General features: G+C 37.2%; 1 protein-coding gene across 1 annotated transcript in view; it reads left to right on the plus strand.

Moving 5' to 3' along the window:
- Positions 1 to 21,956, plus strand: part of LRP1B (LDL receptor related protein 1B) — a 585,099-nt gene that overhangs the window by 268,753 nt on the left and 294,390 nt on the right. The window contains exons 7-10 of the mRNA XM_065670655.1: positions 12,401 to 12,623; positions 15,473 to 15,644; positions 17,620 to 17,763; positions 20,825 to 21,061. Of these exons, the coding sequence (XP_065526727.1) occupies positions 12,401 to 12,623; positions 15,473 to 15,644; positions 17,620 to 17,763; positions 20,825 to 21,061 (776 nt within the window). The remainder of the gene's footprint in view (positions 1 to 12,400; positions 12,624 to 15,472; positions 15,645 to 17,619; positions 17,764 to 20,824; positions 21,062 to 21,956) is intronic.

Below are 21,956 nucleotides of genomic sequence, written 5' to 3' on the forward strand. Positions count from 1 at the left end.
TGATTTCCCCCTCCCCTCCAAATCTGCTGTTTCTTTCTCCTCATGGTGCTCAGGAGTCTGTGCAGCTAATACTTCTCTACATTTTTGGTGTTTCAGAAGAATAAGCAGGAAGTAGATTTGTGCACTTGCTTCAAAATTGCTTGTGAAATTTCTTATTTGACTTAGTAATCCAGGAACTGGATTGTTGCAGGTGGCAAAGTGAAATGGGGGCTGAGATGGTACAATGTGGTCTTGTTCCTCAGTAATGTGCAGAGCCCAGTGCAGGACCATGCAGGTGGACGATTTTAACCTTGGCCATGTGTCAGAGCTTCTTTGCAGATGGAGGTTTCCTTCCTTGAGGCAGGTCCTCCCTTCTTCCTAAGTCCTTCTGAGTGTGGGCAGGTGCCAGGCCCATGCATGGAATAGTGCAGGAGAGGAAGTAATAAGTGGCCTTTAGTTTTCTGTTTTATTAATTCAGTAATTGTTTGTGATTTTATGAAGCTCTTCCCTTGCTGAATGTGCTGTCACACTGTGCTTTTCCCCCAGAGGTAAGTAGGTATGGAGTGGAGCAGAAATCACAATCCAACAGCTGAGTGTGTCATAGAATCATAGAATAGTTAGGGTTGGAAAGGACCTTAAGATCATCTAGTTCCAACCCCCCTGCCATGGGCAGGGACACCTCACACTAAGTCATCTCACCCAAGACTCTGTCCAACCTGGCCTCGAACACTGCCAGGGATGGAGCATTTGCCACTTCTTTGGGCAACCCGTACCAGTGCCTCACCACCCTCACAGTAAAGAGCTTCTTCCTTGTATCTAAGCTGAGCTTCCCCTGTTTAAGTTTGAATCCATTACCCCTTGTCCAATTGTCTGAGTCTCTAATGAAGAGTCCCTCTCCATCATCCTTAGATGTCTGTCTATTTATCTATCTATCTATCTATCTATCTATCTATCTATCTATCTATCTAATCTATCTATCTAAAGTTGCCCAGTATTCCCCTGAAATAGCCCTTTATTTTGTTGTCAAATAACTTGGTTAAACTTTCCCATGGCTTGTTGTTTAGTGTTGTTTGGAGGAGAGTGGGATGGCTATTTAGTTTTTTCTAATTATTATTATTCCAGCTACTCTCTTCAATAATTTCTGTAAATGAAGATAATGACTAATTCTGTGTGAATACATTTTACCAATAACTTAAAAAAAAAAAAAAAGTTGTGTTTGGAGCAGAAATGGATGCTGTGCCTCTGGATCAGCTGGCAGCCCCCTTAAACCCATGATTCTCAGGTTGCTTCCAGCAATCTTTTGTTTCATTCATCCCTTATGTTCAAAATTCTGTAATAAGTATGGCAAGTGTATTACTGATATGGGTTTTCTATAAAGAGCTTTGTCATGCAAGCACAGGTTTTCACTGTTCTTGAAATGAGACAAGTTTCATGTGGAAAATAGTGACAGATGATTCAGTAGATAAAGATTAGAATGATCCACTCAAATGAAATGGGAAATTTCAAGCCATTAACTCAAATAAATAAATTAATTAATTAATTAATGTCTTTATAACTTTGAGCATCAAAATGCACAGCCTCCATTAATCAACTCTTACACTTCCGCCAGTATCTGCTTATTATTAGATAGTGCCTCATATAGGAACTTTTTTTGTCCTCATATTCTTCACAGCATTCAGTGAAAATTTGAGGAAAAGTTTATGAAAATATTCACTAACTAGAGCAGCATGCATGAGCATCCTATGAAAATTACTACTTGTGTAACTTAGTGGAAATCTAACAAGTACTGTCACAGATCATCAGTGGGCAGCTGTAGCAGCCTTTGGAAGTCAGAATTGTTTGTATATTTGTGTTTCAAGTCAGCATTCACTAGCTTTAAATCCTGCATATATAGACAGTTTTCTAGCAGTTTCGTATTTGTTCTAGTGATTAGGCACCAATTAGTAGTAGTAGTATGAATAACTCTGCATCCCACTAGGACTAGCTGCTGAAAATTAAAGGATAAGAGATCAAGACTGGAGTTACAACAGCAAAAACACTAGAGCCTTCTTCATGGTGGAATACAACAGATTTTGTGTCACAACTAAAGCTGAGTCCTGTTTTGTAAAGCTTTAAGAAAAAAACATTATTAAGATTTAAAGAGTCTTTGATCTCAGAAGACAGAAAATAATGCAAATACAGTGCTTCTAATCTAATTTCAAATATTATGATTCTGTATAAATTATGCTTTGCTTTTACTTTCTATTAACTTGATAATTTGTTATCTGGGATCTTTGTTTCAGACCAGACTTTTTTTTTTTTTTTTAATTTTTACTTTTTTTGAGCTTGCAAATGCAATTTTGGGGGAGAAAATGACTTGTTTAGTTGGCAGTTAATGAAGAATCAGAACTGCCTCTCTTTCTTTACCTGCTGTCAAATGCTAAGGTGGGGTATGCATTCAAATAATTTGGTGGTTGCTGACATTAAATACTGCTCCAGCTAGGAATCTCTCATGGGGAGACCACAGGCTCTGCAGACCTGCAGAAAGATGTGCCATAAACAAGCCTTGCCTTGTTTATGGCAGTGTCAAAACCAATCACTACAGCAGAAGACACCTGATCAGAAACTCAAGATGTAGGGCAAATTCGAACATTCACTTCAGAATTTATTACCTTAGAAAAAACATTAAAGAAAGAGGATTTCTAAATGTGAACATGGAAGTGGTAGATGAGAATTTTATTTAATTTCACGCAGTTGTTATAGTTTGGGTAAATTCATTTCTTTCTTGGTGAGTCCTGAGTATCTCCTCATTGCTGTTCACACCTGGAATCATCAATTAGATTGAAATAGTTCCCTGACTTGCAAAGTTTACTGCTTCATCCCAAAGGAAAGCTGCATGTTGAGATAAAAATCAGCTCTGTCTGTTGCAGTCAAATGCAGGCTCTGTATTTTCTATTCTGCACTGTGCTAGATAGCCACATGAACAATTTAAAGTAACTTAAGGATTCAATGTGTAAGAAGTGTTTGCTTGCATAGATCAAATATGAAATATATTTGCTCCCCTTCGGCATAAGGTGAAATTATTAGCATGTGTAAAGATTGCTTTACAATACATGTTTTATAAACAATTAGAATTTTGCATATATATTTAAAATATAAAATGTATTTTTGTCAAATTAGCTATTCTACAGCATAGCCTATGTCTTCATCCAAGATCACCTTCAGCTTTATTGTTATTAAATATATTTTACTGACTTAAATCAAAGCCAAGAGCTTTGCAAACAGCGGTATTGAAGAACATACTAGCACAGTTCCTGAGCATAGCATCCTAACTGTGACTTTTCTTAACCATAGCAGAATTAAATGCTTAGCTGAGAAAGGAAGTATAAAACTAGCATACAAGAGTAGTTCCCACAGCAAACCTGTCATCTTCCAGCGTTGTAAACTACTGTGATTTTCAGAGTTAGAAACATCATTGCATTTAATAGTGACTGATATATTCTTCTTCCACGAATCCGTTGAAGAACTCCCAATCCTTGCTGTTGACTGCTAATTCATCATGACCTAAAATAATCAGTTTTCAAAACTGGGGTCCGAAGCATTTGAGATTTAAAAAGTACACCTCTAAATATAATCTTAGCCTTTCTTCACTCACTGTTGGTGAATGAGGAGCCCTGAGACTCTTAAAGCAGGCCAACAGTGGATTTTTTATTAATTTAGTATAATCCAATGTAATGATAATTATTGTAGCATTTTCTGAATAAGATGGATGGGATAGGTTCTCAAATGCCAGCTATTACTGACATTTAATCTGGTATAGGTCATAAAATACCAAGGTGCAAGAACAGTTTCAATATATTTTCACATTAATAATAAATTTTAAATAAATTAATGTTGTAAAAATGCTGTCTTTTTCATTCTCTGTAACTAAATAGAAAAAGTTGGTTGACAGAAAACACGTATCCGAAGACAAAGCATTCTTATTTTAAAAAAGACATTGTGATAGATGGAGATGATGCAGAAAACATGATTTCAAATCTCTGACAAACTGAATGGGTCCATTTTTTTTGCATTTCATTGTGCAGAACGGTCCATATAGCTATCATTTCTCAAACTGGGTTGAAAGAACTGTGTCTGAAATTCTGGGAAAGAAAAGCCACTGGGGAAGTGACATTGTGTTTGGGAAATAATAGCCTTCTGTGTCTAGACAGTCATTTTTAAAAAGGGAGTTACTGCTAATGCTGTCCTGATTTGCTCCATAGCTGAACTTAGCTTTAGGAGAAAACTTAAACCTACCAAGTTCCAGACAGCTTTCCCTTTAGCCAGAGTTTCATCAGGCTGCAACTTCTCTCCAGACTCAGAGATAACAGATTTAAGTATATCTCATAGTAGTGTGTGTATGATTTGGATGTAAGAACACATTTTATAACTATATATAAGTTTGTGAAATAGTTTTTGGTTTATATATACTATAGTTAAAATATTATGAAGAGGTTTTAGAACTATTTGGTTGTCATTAAAAGTCTACTTAAGTGATGACATAAAACCGTGTTAAATGACAGTTTGAGTATCTTTAAAAAAATTTTCTCAGTGGATCAACACAGCAATTTGGCACAGCTGGTTTGTGATAAACTGAGACTAATCAATGTTTCTTCATTCTTATTCTAACTGATGAGCTTGTAGTAACACATGGAGAAGTACACATACAGTCTGAAAGGTCTCTACTTCCAGATTTCTGCATCTAATTTAAATCGAAATCCATACATTCTCAGATGAATAGCAGTAACTTGACAAAATAAATATTAATGTTCATGAATTCATAATTACATCTGCAATGTGTCTTTCAGTTAAAAATGACAGTTACTAAAACTTTGCATATATATTTATGAAAGAAGTGACATAAAACGTAAAATTTGATTGACTCAGAAAACATCCTTTTGTTCCGAAGAAAGAGGAATACACTGAAAATGCACCACTGCTGCACAAAGTTACTCACAGTAATTACATAGCTCTAATGAAAGGATATTGAATTGTATTTAGACAGAAAGCAGATTAAGCAAGTATAAATTTGATATACTCTAAAGATGCAATTTTTCAAGAGCATGTCTCGTAGCAAGGAAAGGGGAAAGGAAAAAATATTTGCAAGATTTTTCTCTTTTCCTCCATCTTGCACTGCTGTATTCAGTATGAACTCCACAGATTATGGCAATGTGTAGCTACTTTGGCAAGTGAACCATACTTGCTCTTTTTTTAACCTGTTCCCAAATTCACAGCTACTCACCATTTGCTGCTCAGACTGCTATCCCTGTTACTTCATTTACAAAGCCTTTGTTTGAGCTGGTGATTTCCAGGAAAGAGAAAGGTATTTAATTAGAAATACCACCCCCGCACCCCCCCTTCCCCGCCAAGGCAGTTGGCTGAGATTTTGCTGATTTTGCCCATATTCCATTGTACAACAAAAAGTGACTGGAACTTGGCTTTTTGCAGTGAGAATGAGTTGTCTAGCTGGGTTTTACTTTTATCTGCAGCTCATCTCTGTGCTGCATGGCACTAAATCTACAGCTGTCTCTGAGAAGAAACCATTATTATTTTACTCTTAGGCACTCGATAGGCTTCCAAAATAATAGGAACATTTGGAACATACATCCTCCCTTATGTTGCAGAAATCACAGAGGAGCTTTAATAGAATTTCACTTCTGTGTAGCACAGAAAACATCCACCCAATGTTTCCTTCTAAAATCAGTTATGAAAACTAAGGCATGTTGCTGGCGAGCCTGCTAGTTTCTAACCCCCCTGAAAATAGTGTAGATATGCAAGAGGAAATTCTCCTCAAGATTATAGATATTCCTGCCCTGGGGAAAATATTGCCTTTGTCCTAAACCTGGCAGTTGCTTTAAATATGGGTGTTTTAGCAAGTAGTACTTTTGCTTACCTTGAATACCTCGATTATTCTTGAGTACCTAAGATTTGTTTGGTACAATGGGCGATGGCTCATTTACTACCAAATACAGGCTAAATCTGAGTGTGGCTGTTTTCTTTTGCTTTAGAGGATAAAGAAAACTACAGAACCCAGAAATCAACCCTAACATCAAGAAAGGGGAAAATATTCCTGGGCTATGTAGGTGTATATGGCCCAGGAACATGCATCTATATAACGCATACTATTAATTAAATACAATATAAATTAAATCAAATCACATTCATTTTGATTAAGTATAGTAATAATCAGATACAAGACTGCATGGCAGTCCCCTTCTGAGAATCCATATAGTAGATCACCTGATACCATAAACTTTAATTTACAAGTGGAGAATCTTACAGATGTTTTCACACAGTCCTTTTAATTAGATGTTTTGATCACATGCTCCAAAGAAGGTTCCCTATTCACCACAGTCCCCATAATTCTAGTTATCCTACAGTATATCTTTCCATGTTTATAATTTGTCTCACAGTATATGTGGCTTGTGCCACTCAATGCAAACAGTCTTCTCAATAGGTTTTAAACAGAGTAAGTTGCATCCAATTAAAAAGAAAGCCTCAAACTTGTTGACATTCATTTTCCCAAGATCAACAGAATGTCTTTAGTAGCTTCCTTAGTAATGATCCTTTCAGTGTAATTTCTGAAAATTAAATACTTCTCTTTCTACTCTTAGTTCCTTTTGAGGTACACAATCAACTATTTTACTTTAGATAGGTCTGGTCCACAGCAGTAACGTTGTCTAAGAGAGGAGCCTTCTTTCTATAGGAGGCTATATTATTATTCCTATTTATATTATATTTATAATAATAGTGCATTGCTGTTGACTGTGTCCTGTGAATTGCCAAGCTCTGTCATTCTTCCCTTCAAAATCCACCCCAGCAATTCTCACCTTCTTCAGATTGAGTTAGTGGACCTGTAATTCAGAAGAACACCATTTCTGGTTCTTCAGCTTAAGTAGGTGCTACCCATTAAATATGTGTGTATCTGTAATCTTTATCCTTTTCCTACCAAGTAGTGCTGGAAAGATAAAAATGGTATTTTCCCTGGTCATTCAGCTGCTATGTGACAGCTGGCACAGGTTGGGTCACCTTGACAGTAGTGCTAGCATATTAGCTTTAGGTAACTCCATAGGCTACCACATCTTCTCTCCTGCAGACTGGGGAGGGTGTGTAATTTGTATAAGTCTGTGATTACAGTGTTTTGGTACCTGAGTCCATTTAGCTTCCAATCTTGTCTTTGCTTTCAATCCACACCATACTACCAGGTGTATGATGGCTTATTTTCTGTACCTCTGTCCTGTCTTAAATTATGTTTTGCTTCTCATAAGGGATTGAGGATAGCGTCCAATAACATACTGCTCTTTCATAGGTCCACTGAAGGAGCACTTGAGGTTTAAAAGCCAGCCTGGAATTAAAGGAGCAGTAAGAACCAGGAATAGGTTGGCTTGTGAGTTATGCAGGGAACAGTTTAGAGAATGAGGCCGGGCAGCTGAACAGATGGGCTTCTGAACATGGTGACAAGTGTACTTCTTCCCTATTACAGAGACTACTGAGAGACGGAGAAGGGAAATAAAGAATAAAAAATAATAATATGAATGCACTCAACTGTGAAGCACAGTTGTATGTGTCAAGGAAGAAATCAAAACCTACTTAATGGTAACTTAGCAATATTGTTCCATACATGGGTGGTGGCATTTTTTGCCAAAGAGTTGCAGAATGGTGAAATTTTGCCCCAAACATCTGATTGTGGTATATACAGTATTTGACATCTTAGATGCATTAGAAATTAAGAGCTTTCAGTCATCCAAATGCCTAAAAAGCTTTACAAGGAAAATATATTTGTTTCTTGACTAACTAAATAGGTGGATTACGAATGAGATGATTGAAATCTTGGAAAACAAAAGCAAGTGACAAGAGAGAAGTTGCTGGACAAAATCAATGGCGATAAGGGAGGCATGTGACTAAGACAGTAGATATTCAGGTCTGAAAGAAAGTTTCTGTCAAGGACAGATGCTTGTCAGAAGAACAGCAGGACTTTTGGGGTCCTACTTAACATGTTTTCAGTGCCTGATAGTGAGGGAAAGATGAATCTGTGACCACTGGTACGAGACCGGGGACTTGCAAGTTCACTTTTATCTTGTGATGGCATTCTCCTCCTCTGGAATTAGTTTCATTTGCTAATATGACTTGATGGCTATTTGTAGTCAGTGGGTTTGTCAGTGAGGGTATTTAAAATGTTATATAGGGATTTCATTGGTCATATGTGGAGGGAATATTCCCTGTTTTCCTAGTTGAAGCCAAACTCTTGTTGGAAATATTCCAACCATAATTTCTTAAGACTAAGTTGCTAAATTATGAAACAGGTTGTATTTCATGGACTGCAGAAAGTCAGCTAAACCCTTGGAAATCAGCAGAAGGAGGAGGATATATGTAGTAGCTCGTGAAAGGATGACTGTAAATCAGCAATGTAATAGAGGTCTGAAAATAGTGAATTTCACCCAGTAATGGCTGAATCTCCAGCTGATGCAGGAAACTTACAGTGCAATTGCACAGACACTGGTGAACTGTCTGGAACAGTGCCTCAGTGCTGACCATGCTTGTTTGATTATATGACCTGAAATTGGGATACCTGCACAGAAGACCAGCATGAAGAGCCTGTCTTAGGAGATGAGAAAGACTGACTTTCTCTGATTATCTCTAGCTGCTGGGTAGAGAGTGAAAGGATTTCATTGCTATCTAGAAATACATTTGGAGGGCAAGACAGGTGAAAAGAACTGTTTCAACCACATAAGTGAGCTGCAGAAATCAGTAGAAATCAATTTAGCCTTGAAGATATCATCATTAGTTATTAGATTTAGATTCCTAACTGTTGGAACAACAATGAAAACATCCTGGAAGAACATCTGGATAGAACATTGGGTCAAAACAACTAAGCACTTTTATGAGTTTAAGAAGTTTGAAAAAGCCTTGTACAGAATGTCTGCAAAGCACCTGGACTTGTTGAAGAAGATGGGCCTTTTTGTTCTTGATTCACAATGGGCAGAACATCAGGTTTGTACAGTTTCACAGAGTTAGGGATATTCAGAATTTCTATGCATGAAGAAATCTTACAGCTTTCTGTCATATTTTAACCCCATACAGCAACTAAGTACCATGCAGCTTCTTGCTCACCTCCTTCCTCAGTGGGAATGTGAGGAGAATCAGCAAAAAGGTAAAACTTGTAGGTTAAGAACAGTTTAATAATTCAAATAAAAAATATAATATAAAATAATATAATGAAAAGGGAGACAACAAAAAGAAGGAAAGGAATCAAACACAAGAAACGCAAGTGATGCACAGTACAATTCCTCACCACCCGCTGATCAACTCTCAGCCTGACCCAAACAGCTATCAGTCCCTTCTGGGTAACTCTCCCCAGTTTATATACTGGGCATGACGTGCTGTGGTATGGAATACCCCTTTGGTTAGTTTGGGTCAGGTGTCCTGTCTCTGCTTCTTCCCGGCTTCCCATTCCCCTCCTCACTGGCAGGACATGAGAGACTTAAAAGTCCTTGATCATGATAAGTGCTACTTAGCAACAATTGAAACATTGGTGTCTTATCAGCATTGTTCTCAGACTAAAGCCAAAACACAGCACTGCACCAGCTACTAGGAAGAAAATTACCAATTTTCAATTAATTGAAAATTAACATTTCAATTTAGTGCCAAAATCTGTACTGTTTCATAGCAACCTCAATTAGCATCCTCACTTGCAGTCTCAGGAAAAAAAGGCTGTAACAAACCCAGCTCTCCCCCTGTCCCTGTCAGAGCTGGTTCCTCAAGGTCAGCACTAATGTACAGTGCTTGGGCTGTACAAAGAAATAAATGCATGTGGTTAGTATTCCTGCTTGAAATTGCTCTGTGAATTGATAAAAGATTTCACCGCCCTCTGCTCAAAATGGATAGGCAAATCCAGAACTGTTTGTGAGCAGAAAAATTAGTCTTGAGCTGATATAAATAATGCTACAGTGTTTCCTTGAGAACACCCAAGGCAAAAGAAGTACAGTGTAATTGCAGGTCAGCTTCATATGTACAAATGCAATTCCACATTTTAAAAATTCTGCACCAGTCTTTAAATAGAGAATTGCATTTCGAGATTACATGGTAAAGCATTTCATTTTCTTAATTTAATTTTCAGAACGCTTTGATCCTACAGCATCAGTGAGGCAACTACTTTCTTGCTCAGTCTTTTTCCTTTACATTAAAAGATAAATATTTCTGGTCTCCAGAAAAGTAATGATTTTTAAAATGAAAATAATATTACGCTACCTTCTTTAGCACAGATGATGTTAATATAAAACAGATATTTAGAAAGCAGAAATGAGGCCCCATCCCTGAAAGCTGGAGAAGCATCCTAAATTAGATACTCTTTATCTATTTGTTATTGTCAAATATTTTATTTCTTATCTAATCTGAAAAGAGAATATACTTGTAAAAAGCAAATAATTATTATCTCTGTCTTGTATTTTAGCCTGTTTTGTGATACCACGTACAAATGTTAAGTCTTGTATAAGAATGCTGTGCACTAAGCAGTCAAGTAAAGTCTCAGTCTGAAGTCAAGCTCCAGGCCTTTGTAGTTGCTATGTATCTGTATAGGAATTTATATGCAAACATGCGTGTGTGTGCGCATGTGCCTGATCGCAGCAAACCCATTTGGTTCTATGATTGCAAAACGAGCTTTGTTTGAATTATTGAATCTTGAGACACAAAGTTCCATTAGGTAACCTAAATCAAATCCCCAGGACAGATTATAGACTAGAGTACATGTAACGTTTTAACAACTTAGTTTAAATGTAATAGGTGTTGGCCTTGTTATTACTGATGAGCTACCTACATATATACATGTGTATATACACCTGTATACACACAGTACTTAGTTTTTGCTCCAAGTTAAATATATGCCTTGCAGACATAATTTTTCCTTTGCATGTATTCTGTAGTATGCACATTTTGATTTCTATGGACCTGAATGTTAAGTATGTGTTTTTTAAAATGTTCTTAAAGTACAGCTGGTATACAGAATTACAATGAAGAGCAAGATAGGAATTCAGAATTATTCTGATAAATAGAAAACCCTGTCAGGAATGGAGTTACCCCTCAGGAATGTTATAGGTAAAGTTTTTTCTGCCTTATGGCCTGGTGATGGAATACATGACCTTTCAAATTCTCCTCAAGCCCTGTTTTATGATTCTGTGATCAATTCATTTTGGCATTTGACAGGTGCTGTAAATATACGGTAGGTAATTCCACTACCTTTAATACTTTTAGTGCTTTTTTAAAAAAATCCCCATATTTTGCACATGAAACACTTTAACTACTTTTAAAATGTAATCTTGTCTATCAGAAGATGATCATAATAAAGGATCTCATGGGTCTTATTTGGCTATTTAGCAAACAGGTCTTCTTTCCAGCCTAAAACAACCTGTAATGCTGAATTTCTGTGAGAGATTACAAGGCTGTAAGTAAGTTACTACTTTTTAACATAAGGATAACTCAGGATTTATTATCTGTTGATCCAGTGTTACTCTCATTAGTGGTAATAACTTGGAGATAACTAAATTCATTTGGAAAATGAAATCCTGATTCTCAAAGTCGTTTTAGTAACATTCATTCTGATAGTAACAGTCAAATCAGATTACTCTTTGTTGCATGTTGAAGTCATGACAAAGTGGTTGCCATCTTTCAAGTGTAATTTAGTCTTGCAAATAGGTGATATTGTTAAAATATTGTCAGGTTAATCAAAATTGATTTGTGTGTACTAAACCCAGTGACTGCTAATCTAGTATCGGGTTAGGAAGCTTTTGTAGCAATTTTAAATCTTTGATAGTTTCCCATTATTCATGATGGAATGACTCATTGGATTTGCAGAAACATATTAAAACCTGAACATCCTTCCAAGGCAGGATACAAATGCACTACAGACTAAAGCATCTTCTTTAGAAATGTATTTTCAAAACCTGACAGTTTGGATCACTGTTTGTTATATCTTATATACAATGAATTGTTCTCCAGCCCATGTAAGTCCCTTGTGGTCTTCCCAAACTTTGTTGCTTATAACTATGTTGCTGTTTTTATAGGCAATGGTTAAAGAGATATTTACAATTGTAATGTAGTCTCTGCATAAGAATACCATCCATTTAAAAGGCAACTAGTATATGGTGCATCTGTAGTGTAAGCAAATGCATTTAGAACTTCTGTATGTGTCATTTGAAAGAAAATTCTGTGTAATTGTGCATTTGTTAGACAATATGATTTTTTTTTTCTTTTTGTAATTATATGATGATCAATATGGGCTATATGGGTTTTTGGTGGATAAACCTCTGACACGATGAAGAACAGAAACTTACTTTGTACAGAGCCACAAGGAGCTTTGCACTCTGCTCACACCCTTTAAAACTTACAACGTCTTATTTTCTTTCAACAGAAAGCTTTTCTTTACAGACTACGGGAATACTGCCAAGGTTGAGAGATGTGACATGGACGGAATGAACAGGACGTGGATAGTAGACTCTAAAATTGAACAGCCAACTGCTCTTGCACTAGACCTCATCAATAAATATGTGTACTGGGTTGACATATATCTGGATAGTGTGGAAGTTGTTGACTATCAAGGGAGAAAGAGACATACGATAATTAAAAGCAGACAAGTAGGTATTTCTTTGAGCATTAGTTAAAAGTAATGCCATAAATATATGAACATACATAATGCTAACAGTTACGGTGATTTCAGATTTTTGTCTCTTTTTAGTTCAAATGTGTTAGAAGTTAAAAGATTCATCTGCATGTTTTGTTATATTTGCAATTCAGCCCATTTCGCAACCTATGGACAAGCTTCCATTCAGTGTCTCATTAACTATACACCATGTAAGTTACACTCCCTATTGTAAAAGACTTAAGGAGGGAAAATATGGGGTGATAGAAAGATACTAGGGGATAAATTATTAATGACACAAAGATGTCCTTGCCAGTTCGGGAAGGAGAGACTAACAGGCACAAGAATGTGAAAGAAACAGAATAGCCAGAGCTATTCAGCCATTCAGACTCATCTAGATTCCTTTAAATCATATTTTGTTGATGTCAGTGATGCTTTTCCCAGTTGATCCAGATGTCTGGCATCATAAATACAAATGCAGAGACTGAGTCTTTGAGCTGGAGAATATCAATCTGTTATTGTTGCTTCAGCTTGGAGAGCGAGGTAAAATGGAGGGAAAGGAAGGGTTCCCTGGCAGTTGTGGAGATTATGTAAAAAGAGGGAAAATTAGCAAAAACCAAACTATTTCTTGTTGCTGCCTGAACTGCCAGATCTTTTGTGGGTACCGTGTTTGCATCTGTTTCTGCGTGACGTTAAACAGAGTGTGTAAAAATGTGCAGACAGAATAAACACTTCACCTGTTCTGCTGTCATTCTTTGCTTTGCTTCCAGGTAATCACTGTTTAGTAAGAGACAACTGATTAGCATAAGTGACATTTTAAAATAGGCAGAAGATATGACAAAAAATAGTCTAGGTCACCTGGCTAAAGAGCAAACACCTTCCTACTTTTTGCCAAATTACTGCCAATTTTTAAAGCCTTTTCAGAAGCAACTAACAAATGCTTTTACAGGCTTGTAACTGGGTTGTAGTGGTGTCATAGGAGAGATGCTTGTTCCTTCTTTCTTGAACTTCGATGCAAAAGAGTTTATTATTTATGATGTTCTTCTCTAGCTAAGAAATGAGAAGGGTGCCTGTTTTTTCAATATGAATGAATGGTGTTAAAAAGTCTGGCCTCTCAGTTAGTCATTGTTACTGCAAAAAGAGAAGCGTATTGGTTGTCTTTCCACTCAGATGAAAAATAGGTAATTTCACGAGGTTCTGTGTCTGTGTTTGTCAGGATTTAGAATGACTGCAACTCCAAGTTACTTCTCATTAGTCTAAGGGAATAGCAAACCAGAAAACTATTCTCAAGAAATCTTAGGGATTAAAAGATATTTCATAAGTACCAGCATATCAAAGGACATGCTTTCCAAATGATACGGGCTTTTTAGGTTGATAGGCTTTCAAACAACTATTCTTTGTAGCAAGCAACATTTCTGTTCATGCATAAGACAGCTGGCAAGCTTCAGGAAATATAAAAGCAAACAAATGCATAAATTAAATACAAATAATTAAGTCATAAAAATAATTATAAAAAGAGACACATACAGTTTTCATAGTGTAAATATAGAAAAGCTCCCTTGGGAGTTAAAGATTTAAACTGAGTGCAAAATGAAATAGGGCAGAAAGGATTAATGCAACAATTGGGTATAGATACCAAATTGCAGATATATCAGACCATCATGTACATAATACCATGTAGAGATACATCATTATTTTCAAGGCTGTTTTCTTTTCCATCTTACTGTAATTGGATCAAATTTCTATTGGGTCTTAATCAAACACTTCCATTGATTTTTTTTTTTAATTATTATTTTTCTGGGAAAAGGCTGAATACAGTGGCAAGATTTGGCCAGTTGGGGGGTAATTTCCAGAAAAGACTGAAATATTTGATGGAGAACGGGGCGCGGAGGTGGGGGGGGTGTTTGGTTGATTGGTTGCTTGGTTGGTTTTGGTGACGCATGTCTGAATTTGTGACAAATGAGATAAGGAAATGCTTTGTGGTGAGCAATTTATTGATTAAACTAATAAGATATTCAGTCCATGAATATCCGAACATCTGCCAACAAATTTGTTCAGCTTTCAAAACTGCCAATGAAATATTTTACATTTCCTAAATCTGTAAATCAAGCACAACCACTAGATTATTGAACACCTCATGTTTGAGCTGTGATTGTGTGGTTAGGTAATTTTTAATGTACCCAGACACATCATGGATTATCACAACTTTAGAATTCACTTTTTGAGAAACAAGCAGTACTGTGCGGACACAACCAAATTCAGAGACACTGACACAAAAAGAACGCAAGCATAGCTAAGGGAAGTTGTTTATTTATTCATTTATTGACTTAAGAAAATATCTGGTGGGTGTATATTGCCCTATTTTCCTTACTATGATTATAACATTATAAAAAATACACCAATTCATCCCATGAACACTTTTCAATATTGATATTCACTGTATTTATTAGTTAATGCTAGCTAGTAAAAGTTAATTAATCTTTGTAATAATTGTTTAATTAATATTAGTTAAGACTAAAATAAGTTGTACATAACATATGCAGAACATTTTAATTTAAACGAGAGAGAAACTGGGAAATTTAGAGGATAAATTAATTTGGATTGTTAAATATTTTGAATTTTCTGCCTTTCCTGTACAAAGCTTTTCTAATTACAAGCTACAGACTACAAGAATCTGAACTACACTTATAGCATAACTTGTGTTTATTATTTACAAATATTTATTGACATATTCAGAAATCCTTTTGTACAATTCACAGTAATGTTTAATGTTTTACAAATCATAGATAAACCTAACACAGGCAGCTAAAATAATGATGTTGGGTTTTTTTGTTTCTTTTCCAGATTAGGCATCTCTGTGGTTTAGCAGTATTTGAAAACTATTTATATACGGTTGATTCAGATAACCTCAGTATTTTGCGAATAAACAGATATAATGGCACCGATATTCAGTCTCTTGCCAGACTTGACAATGCTAAAGAGATCCATGTGTACCAGAAAAGATCTCAAACAGCAGGTAAGATCAACTTTCATTCTTAGAAAAAATTAACACAGGTGGTAGGTGGATGTGTTAAAAAGGTTCTTCTAGAAAAACATATCAGAATATGCAGTGAAAATCTGTCACTGTGACAAAACTGTTGCTTCTTCATCTGCCCAGTTTTCCTTGTGCTTACTGCTAGTTTTCTTGAATGTCTAAGCTTGGCTCCCTGAGCATTCATCTTGGAGAACCGCCAGAGAGCCCTGGTCTGCAAGTTTTCTGGCTCCACACACTTACCGCTTTCAGAATTTCACACCTTCAGAATTGTTAGATGTCCAATACAGTCCATACACTTGAGTCTCAGACCTCAGAGATTCCTGGTTTCTCTGGGCCGCTTTTCAGACAGACTAGAAACCTCGAGTGAGCCCCCGTCTTCAGGGCTGCCAAAAAAGCAGAGTCACAGGCAGCTAACCCGCCTAACTGCCAGCACAGCAACTGGTAAAATAGGAAATTACTGATAAGTTTTCCTTGGATTGTATAAATATCATCTTTGCCTTTTGTAGAAAAAAATCTTCATTTTCGTCTAGAATGAAAAACTTCCTGTAATCTCAGAATTTTTGGAAAAAGCACTTTCTGAGGTCCATAGTCCTGTACATAAGTCCTATGGCTCTAATCATGGCTCTGATGCAAACTCTCTACATTTGAAACAGCAGTGTGATTTGTGGGAACTTTGTGCAAAGATAGCAAGATCTAAAATGTTTACAGAGATATTTTATGAGATTCTTTTTTCTCTTTATGAGATTTCTTTTTTTGACTACTTAGCCAGAAAAGCTAATGCATCAATTCTGTTGTTATTAAACAGACTGACTGCTGTTAGAGCCATTTATGAAGTGGGAACAAACTCTAAATTTGCGTAGAGTGAGCAAACTAAATTTCATCCTCTAGCTGAGGGCATTGATTTGCAGATGTCAGTATCTAGAGGAGGCTGCAAAGACTCTTCCCTTGCTATAGGCCCCCCTCTTGTACCCCTGTGGGAGTCAGAGAGGTTGAGTAGAGGACACGCATGAGCACAGTGTAATCTTTTATTACATCCTGTGATTACTCTGTTCCTCTTGCCCTTTGTTCACTCTGCTACTTCTTTTGTTTTGAACAGGCATGTTTGTTGCTTGTCAGGATTTGCTGTAAAGGCTGTCTCAGCTTAGTAGAGTTTCTGTATGCCTTGAACAATATCGATCTTAAACCACTTGATTTTTTTTTTTTTTAACAATTAAGAAGCTTGAGGTAAAGGAGAAAGAAGATACAAACATTTTTTGAGCTAAAATACTGTTGCCACTGTTGCCCTATTGTAAGCCAGTTGGGTAAATATAGCGAGGTAGATTTTGTTTTTTCATAGGATTTACCTTAAAATGTTTTAAAAATGGATTTGATATATTATCTGCTAATTTAGAACCTTTAATTGGAAAATATGAAATCCAGAAAAAGGAATTATTTGGCTTCTTCTGCTGGATTTATATCCTATCTATACACATGTGGAAAAACACTACAAGGTTTGTTCAATTCTTTAGTTTTTGCCCAGGTATTTGCCCCAGAAAGTTGCTATCTAATGAGTTGAATAAATAGCAAACTGCATTGGCATGGGATTCACTCTGTTGTCAAAAAAAACAACCAACCTAATAAATGAACCAAAGCAATAAATAAAAAAGTGGGAAAGTGTCAGCTACCCCAGGGGAGTGCTTCCTGATAAATACTGTGCAGAAACTTATTCAAAAAGGGTGATGACACACAACGATAGGTATAGCCTGAGAACCACAATACGGCCCTTTGGATCACTTGTCTGGTTTGGGTATCATCTTTAACAAACATATAGCTGCAAGAAACTTTATAGCCACATTCTAAGGAAAGATTTATTGTGACACAAATTCCCTTTTTTGCCGTCTCAACTTTCTACATGCTGATGCATATAATTATCTTGCTTTAAATGGATATGAATCGTGCTGTTTCTCACTCACCATAGTCAGAAGCCATGCATGCGAAGTGGACCCATATGGAATGCCGGGAGGATGTTCGCACATCTGTCTGCTCAGCAGCAACTACAAGGCACGAACTTGTCGCTGCAGGACTGGCTTCATCTTGGGGAGCGATGGCAGGTCATGCAAAAGTATGTTATTTAACTCAAATACTCTGCCAGCCACAAATATTCCCGGGTATAGCTCTGGGTTTTATTTAACATGTTTATCAATAACAGTAGAAATCACACAGGCTGCTTTTAGTAAAATGTGTACCTAACACCTTGTTCATATATCCCTTCATTCCCTCAAAATGATTTGATTTGGCTTAGTTCATAGAAGTGACAAATTAAACCTGGAATGCTGTTTAAAGAATTCTAAAAATTATCGTTAAGTTTTATGTTAGTCAGTCTTAGTCTTTCTTTATATATACTATGCATTCTCACAGCATATAGGTACTGAAAAGCTTCTAAATAGTTTGTCACATCCAATATTTACTCATACAATCAACTTGTAACTCAGAGGCTGACCATTCATGGGAATGAGTCAAGCAAGGCTTTTCTCATAATGCTTTGTGATAGCAAGTCTGAATTGTGTAACTATAGTTATACCTAATGTTAAGTATACACAATCACCTACAACCAAAAGGACAGTCCTGAAAGTCATGGGGAGCAGCTACTTCTGTCTGGTTTCTTGATCAAATTGCATTGATCTAGTTCAGATGAAAGGCATGCAATTAGATAACTTTGATGGATAGATGGTAGATAGATAATTGATCTCAAACCTCATATGGTTTTCACTAACAATTCCAACAAAAAACCCCAAACAATTAAAAAAGAAGTATATATTTTGGAGATTTTTAATAGGTATATTGATAGTATTAAGCATCTAAGGATATTTCTAAGTACCTCTAAGGAAAGAAATTTACTAAGCTTCAATTATTTGTAATTAACCTACATAACTAAATAGTAAAAATCTCCTGAGAGATAGGAAATACTGGTATCCATGTTTCATCTCTCTTTATGAAAGAACAGCATGTATTGATTTGTAGTATTCCTTCCCATTTGAAAGCCATTTACTGTAATCTTTTGTCTTGTTTGTTTCTGAGAAACTTTAGGTGAAAAAAGAAACAGTATTTTGTGTTTGCTGGAGTTTATGATCTTGTTAGATATAATGATTACTTCAGTCATGGTGTACATTACCCGGATAGATCTTAATGAATTGTAAAATTAAAAATCTACAAAGCTGTATATGTCCATTTTACAGCAGATGCAAAGTTATTCTATGACCTAGAATTGCTTTTCAGTTGAACTTTTACAGAAAAAATATAATTAGATATATGCAGCTCACTGAAGTAATGTGCATTTTAATTAAGGTAACAGATAGATTTTTTTAGTGTAGATACCTTGGGAATACATCATAGAATCATAGAATAGTTAGGGTTGGAAAAGACCTTAAGATCATCTAGTTCCAACCCCCCTGCCATGGGCAGGGACACCTCCCACTAAACCATGTCACCCAAGGCCTTGAACACTGCCAGGGATTCACAACGTCCTTGGGCAGCCCATTCCAGTGCATCACCACCAGCACAGTAAAGAACTTCCTCCTTATATCCAATCTAAACTTCCCCAATCTAAACAGTTTTAACCCGTTACCCCTTGTCCTATCACTATAGTCCCTAATGAAGGGTCCCTCCCCAGCATCCTTATCGGACCCCTTCAGATACTGGAAGGCTGCTACGGGAGGTGCTCCAGTCCCCTGATCATCCTCGTGGCCCTCCTCTGGACTTGTTCCAACAGTTCCATGTCCTTTATATGTTGAGGACACCAGAACTGCACACAATACTCCAAGTGAGGTCTCACAAGAGCAGAGTAGAGGGGCAGGATCACCTCCTTCGACCTGCTGGTCACGTTCCTTTTGATGCAGCCCAGGATATGGTTGGCTTTCTGGGCTGCGAGCGCATGCTGAAGCCGGCTCATGTTAAGTTTCTCACTGACCAACACACCCAAGTCCTTCTCCACAGGGCTGCTCTGAATCTCTTCTTTGCCCAACCTGTAGCTGTGCCTGGGATTGCTCCAACCCAGGTGTAGGACCTCACACTTGTCATGGTTAAACTTTATAAGGTTGGCATCAGCCCACCTCACAAGCATGTCAAGGTCCCCCTGGATGGTGTTCCTTCCCTCCAGCATATCAACTGAACCACACAGATTGGTGTCATTCGCAAACTTGCTGAGGGAGTACTCAATCCCACTGTCCATGTCACCGACAAAGATGTTAAATGAGACCGGTCCCAATACTGATCCCTGAGGGACACCACTCTTTACTGGTCTCCAGCTGGACACTGAGCCATTGACCAGAATTATTTGCGTGCGGCCATCCAGCCAGTTCTTTATCCACCAAGTGGTCCATCTATCAAACTGACATATCCTCAATTTAGACACAAGGATATCATGCTGAACAGTGTCAAACGCTTTGCACAAGTCCAGATAGATGGTGTTAACTGCTCTACCCCTGTGCATCAGTTCTATAGCCCCATCATAGAAGGCCACCAAATTGGTCAAGCAGGATTTCCCCTTAGTGAAGCCATGCTGGCTGTCACCAAACACCTTGTTGTTTTCCATGTGCCTTAGCATGCCATCCAGGAGAATGTGCTCCAAGATTTTGCCAAGCACAGAGGTGAGACTGACTGGTCTATAATTCCCCGGGTCTTCCATTTTCCCCTTCTTGAAAATGGGAGTTATATTACCCTTTTTCCAGTTGTTGGGAACTTCACCTGACTGCCATGATTTTTCAAGTATGAAGGACAGTGGCTTAGCAACTTCATTCGTCAGCTCCTTCAGGACCCGTGGATGAATTTCGTCAGGTCCCATGGACTCGTGCATGTTCAGGTTTTTAAGATGGTCTCGAACCAGATCCTCTCCTACAGTGGGACCAAGGTCCTCATTCTCACAGTCCCTGCGTCTGCCTTCCAAGACTTGGTTGGTGTGGTCAGAGCCTTTGCCAGTGAAGACGGAGGCAAAGAAGGCATTAAGAACCTCAGCCGTCTCCAAATTCAGGGCAGAAATGAAATAAAATAAATGAAAGTTAAAGTTTTGGTATTGAATAATACTCCTGCTCCCGACTAATTGTGCTGGTTAATTAAACAGTGACATTATGCACTGCAAAAAGATTAGGCAGCCTCAGTTGTTTATGTTTGTAATCTTTCTTTTGCAGGACCAAAGAATGAATTGTTTCTTTTTTATGGGAAGGGACGTCCAGGAATAATACGGGGAATGGACCTGAATACCAAAGTGTCTGATGAATACATGATCCCTATAGAAGACTTGGTCAATCCTCGTGCTCTTGACTTCCATGCCGAAACCAGTTACATTTACTTTGCCGATACTACCAGTTTCCTAATTGGACGACAGAAAATTGATGGCACAGAGCGAGAAACAATCCTCAAAGATGGTAAGTAATGCTGATAGTGACATTCACAGAATCTCACTAAGGAGAAGTTGAACTGACATTTACAGATAATTTAAGGCTTTATTTAAATCTCCAAGGAAAACAGACCCAAACTAGGCCTCAAACAGAGTTGGAGATACTTCTATTCCTTTATAACTTGCTGTTTATTCTTCCTGAAGTGCATAAATTGAAGTTTAGTTAAGTTGCTCTGTTGTGAATTCTTACTTTGTCCATTTAAGCTTATACCCATCAGTGAGTAACTCCTGCATTTTCACTGCATTCTTTCAGTAGTAAGATACTATGGATCCATAATGCAATTCTTTTTAATCATTCTCTGATCAATTCCATATCCTTCTGGACATTATGACTTCATTGTGTCACAGTGTTGATTGTGGAGCTTATGCCAGTACTTTGGCAGAGTGAGACTTCCTGTAGTTCTTGCAAACTCATTTGAAAAAGAAGCTTTGTCTTTCCTGATGTGTTTTCCATTGTATATGTGGAAGAAACAGGAAGACGGAAACATTTTTCAGAAGCTTAATTAAGATATTTGTACTATTTATTATAGCAATGAGAGAAAATAGCAGCAGTTCTCTAGTTTTCACCTCTCCCACCACACTTCCCAGAATCTCCCTGGTCTACAATCATATCTCATACAAAATTCTGTTTCAGTGATAAAACCTCCAGTTTGTCAACACATATTTCTTTTTCTTTTATGGACTCTTTTTATGAAAGACTACTTCGGTAGAAAGTAACAAGTGCCTCGGTTGAAATCCATTCTACAGTAATTATTTTCTAGTACTCAAGAAAATCAGCAGGATTAATATTAATCTTGGCTTTTAACTAAAATACTATTGCTGTATCACAGGGATTTTCATTCCCTGGCCTTCATAACCTATGT

The sequence above is a fragment of the Lathamus discolor genome, chromosome 3 (genome assembly GCF_037157495.1).
Source record: "Lathamus discolor isolate bLatDis1 chromosome 3, bLatDis1.hap1, whole genome shotgun sequence".
Lineage (NCBI taxonomy): Eukaryota > Metazoa > Chordata > Aves > Psittaciformes > Psittacidae > Lathamus > Lathamus discolor.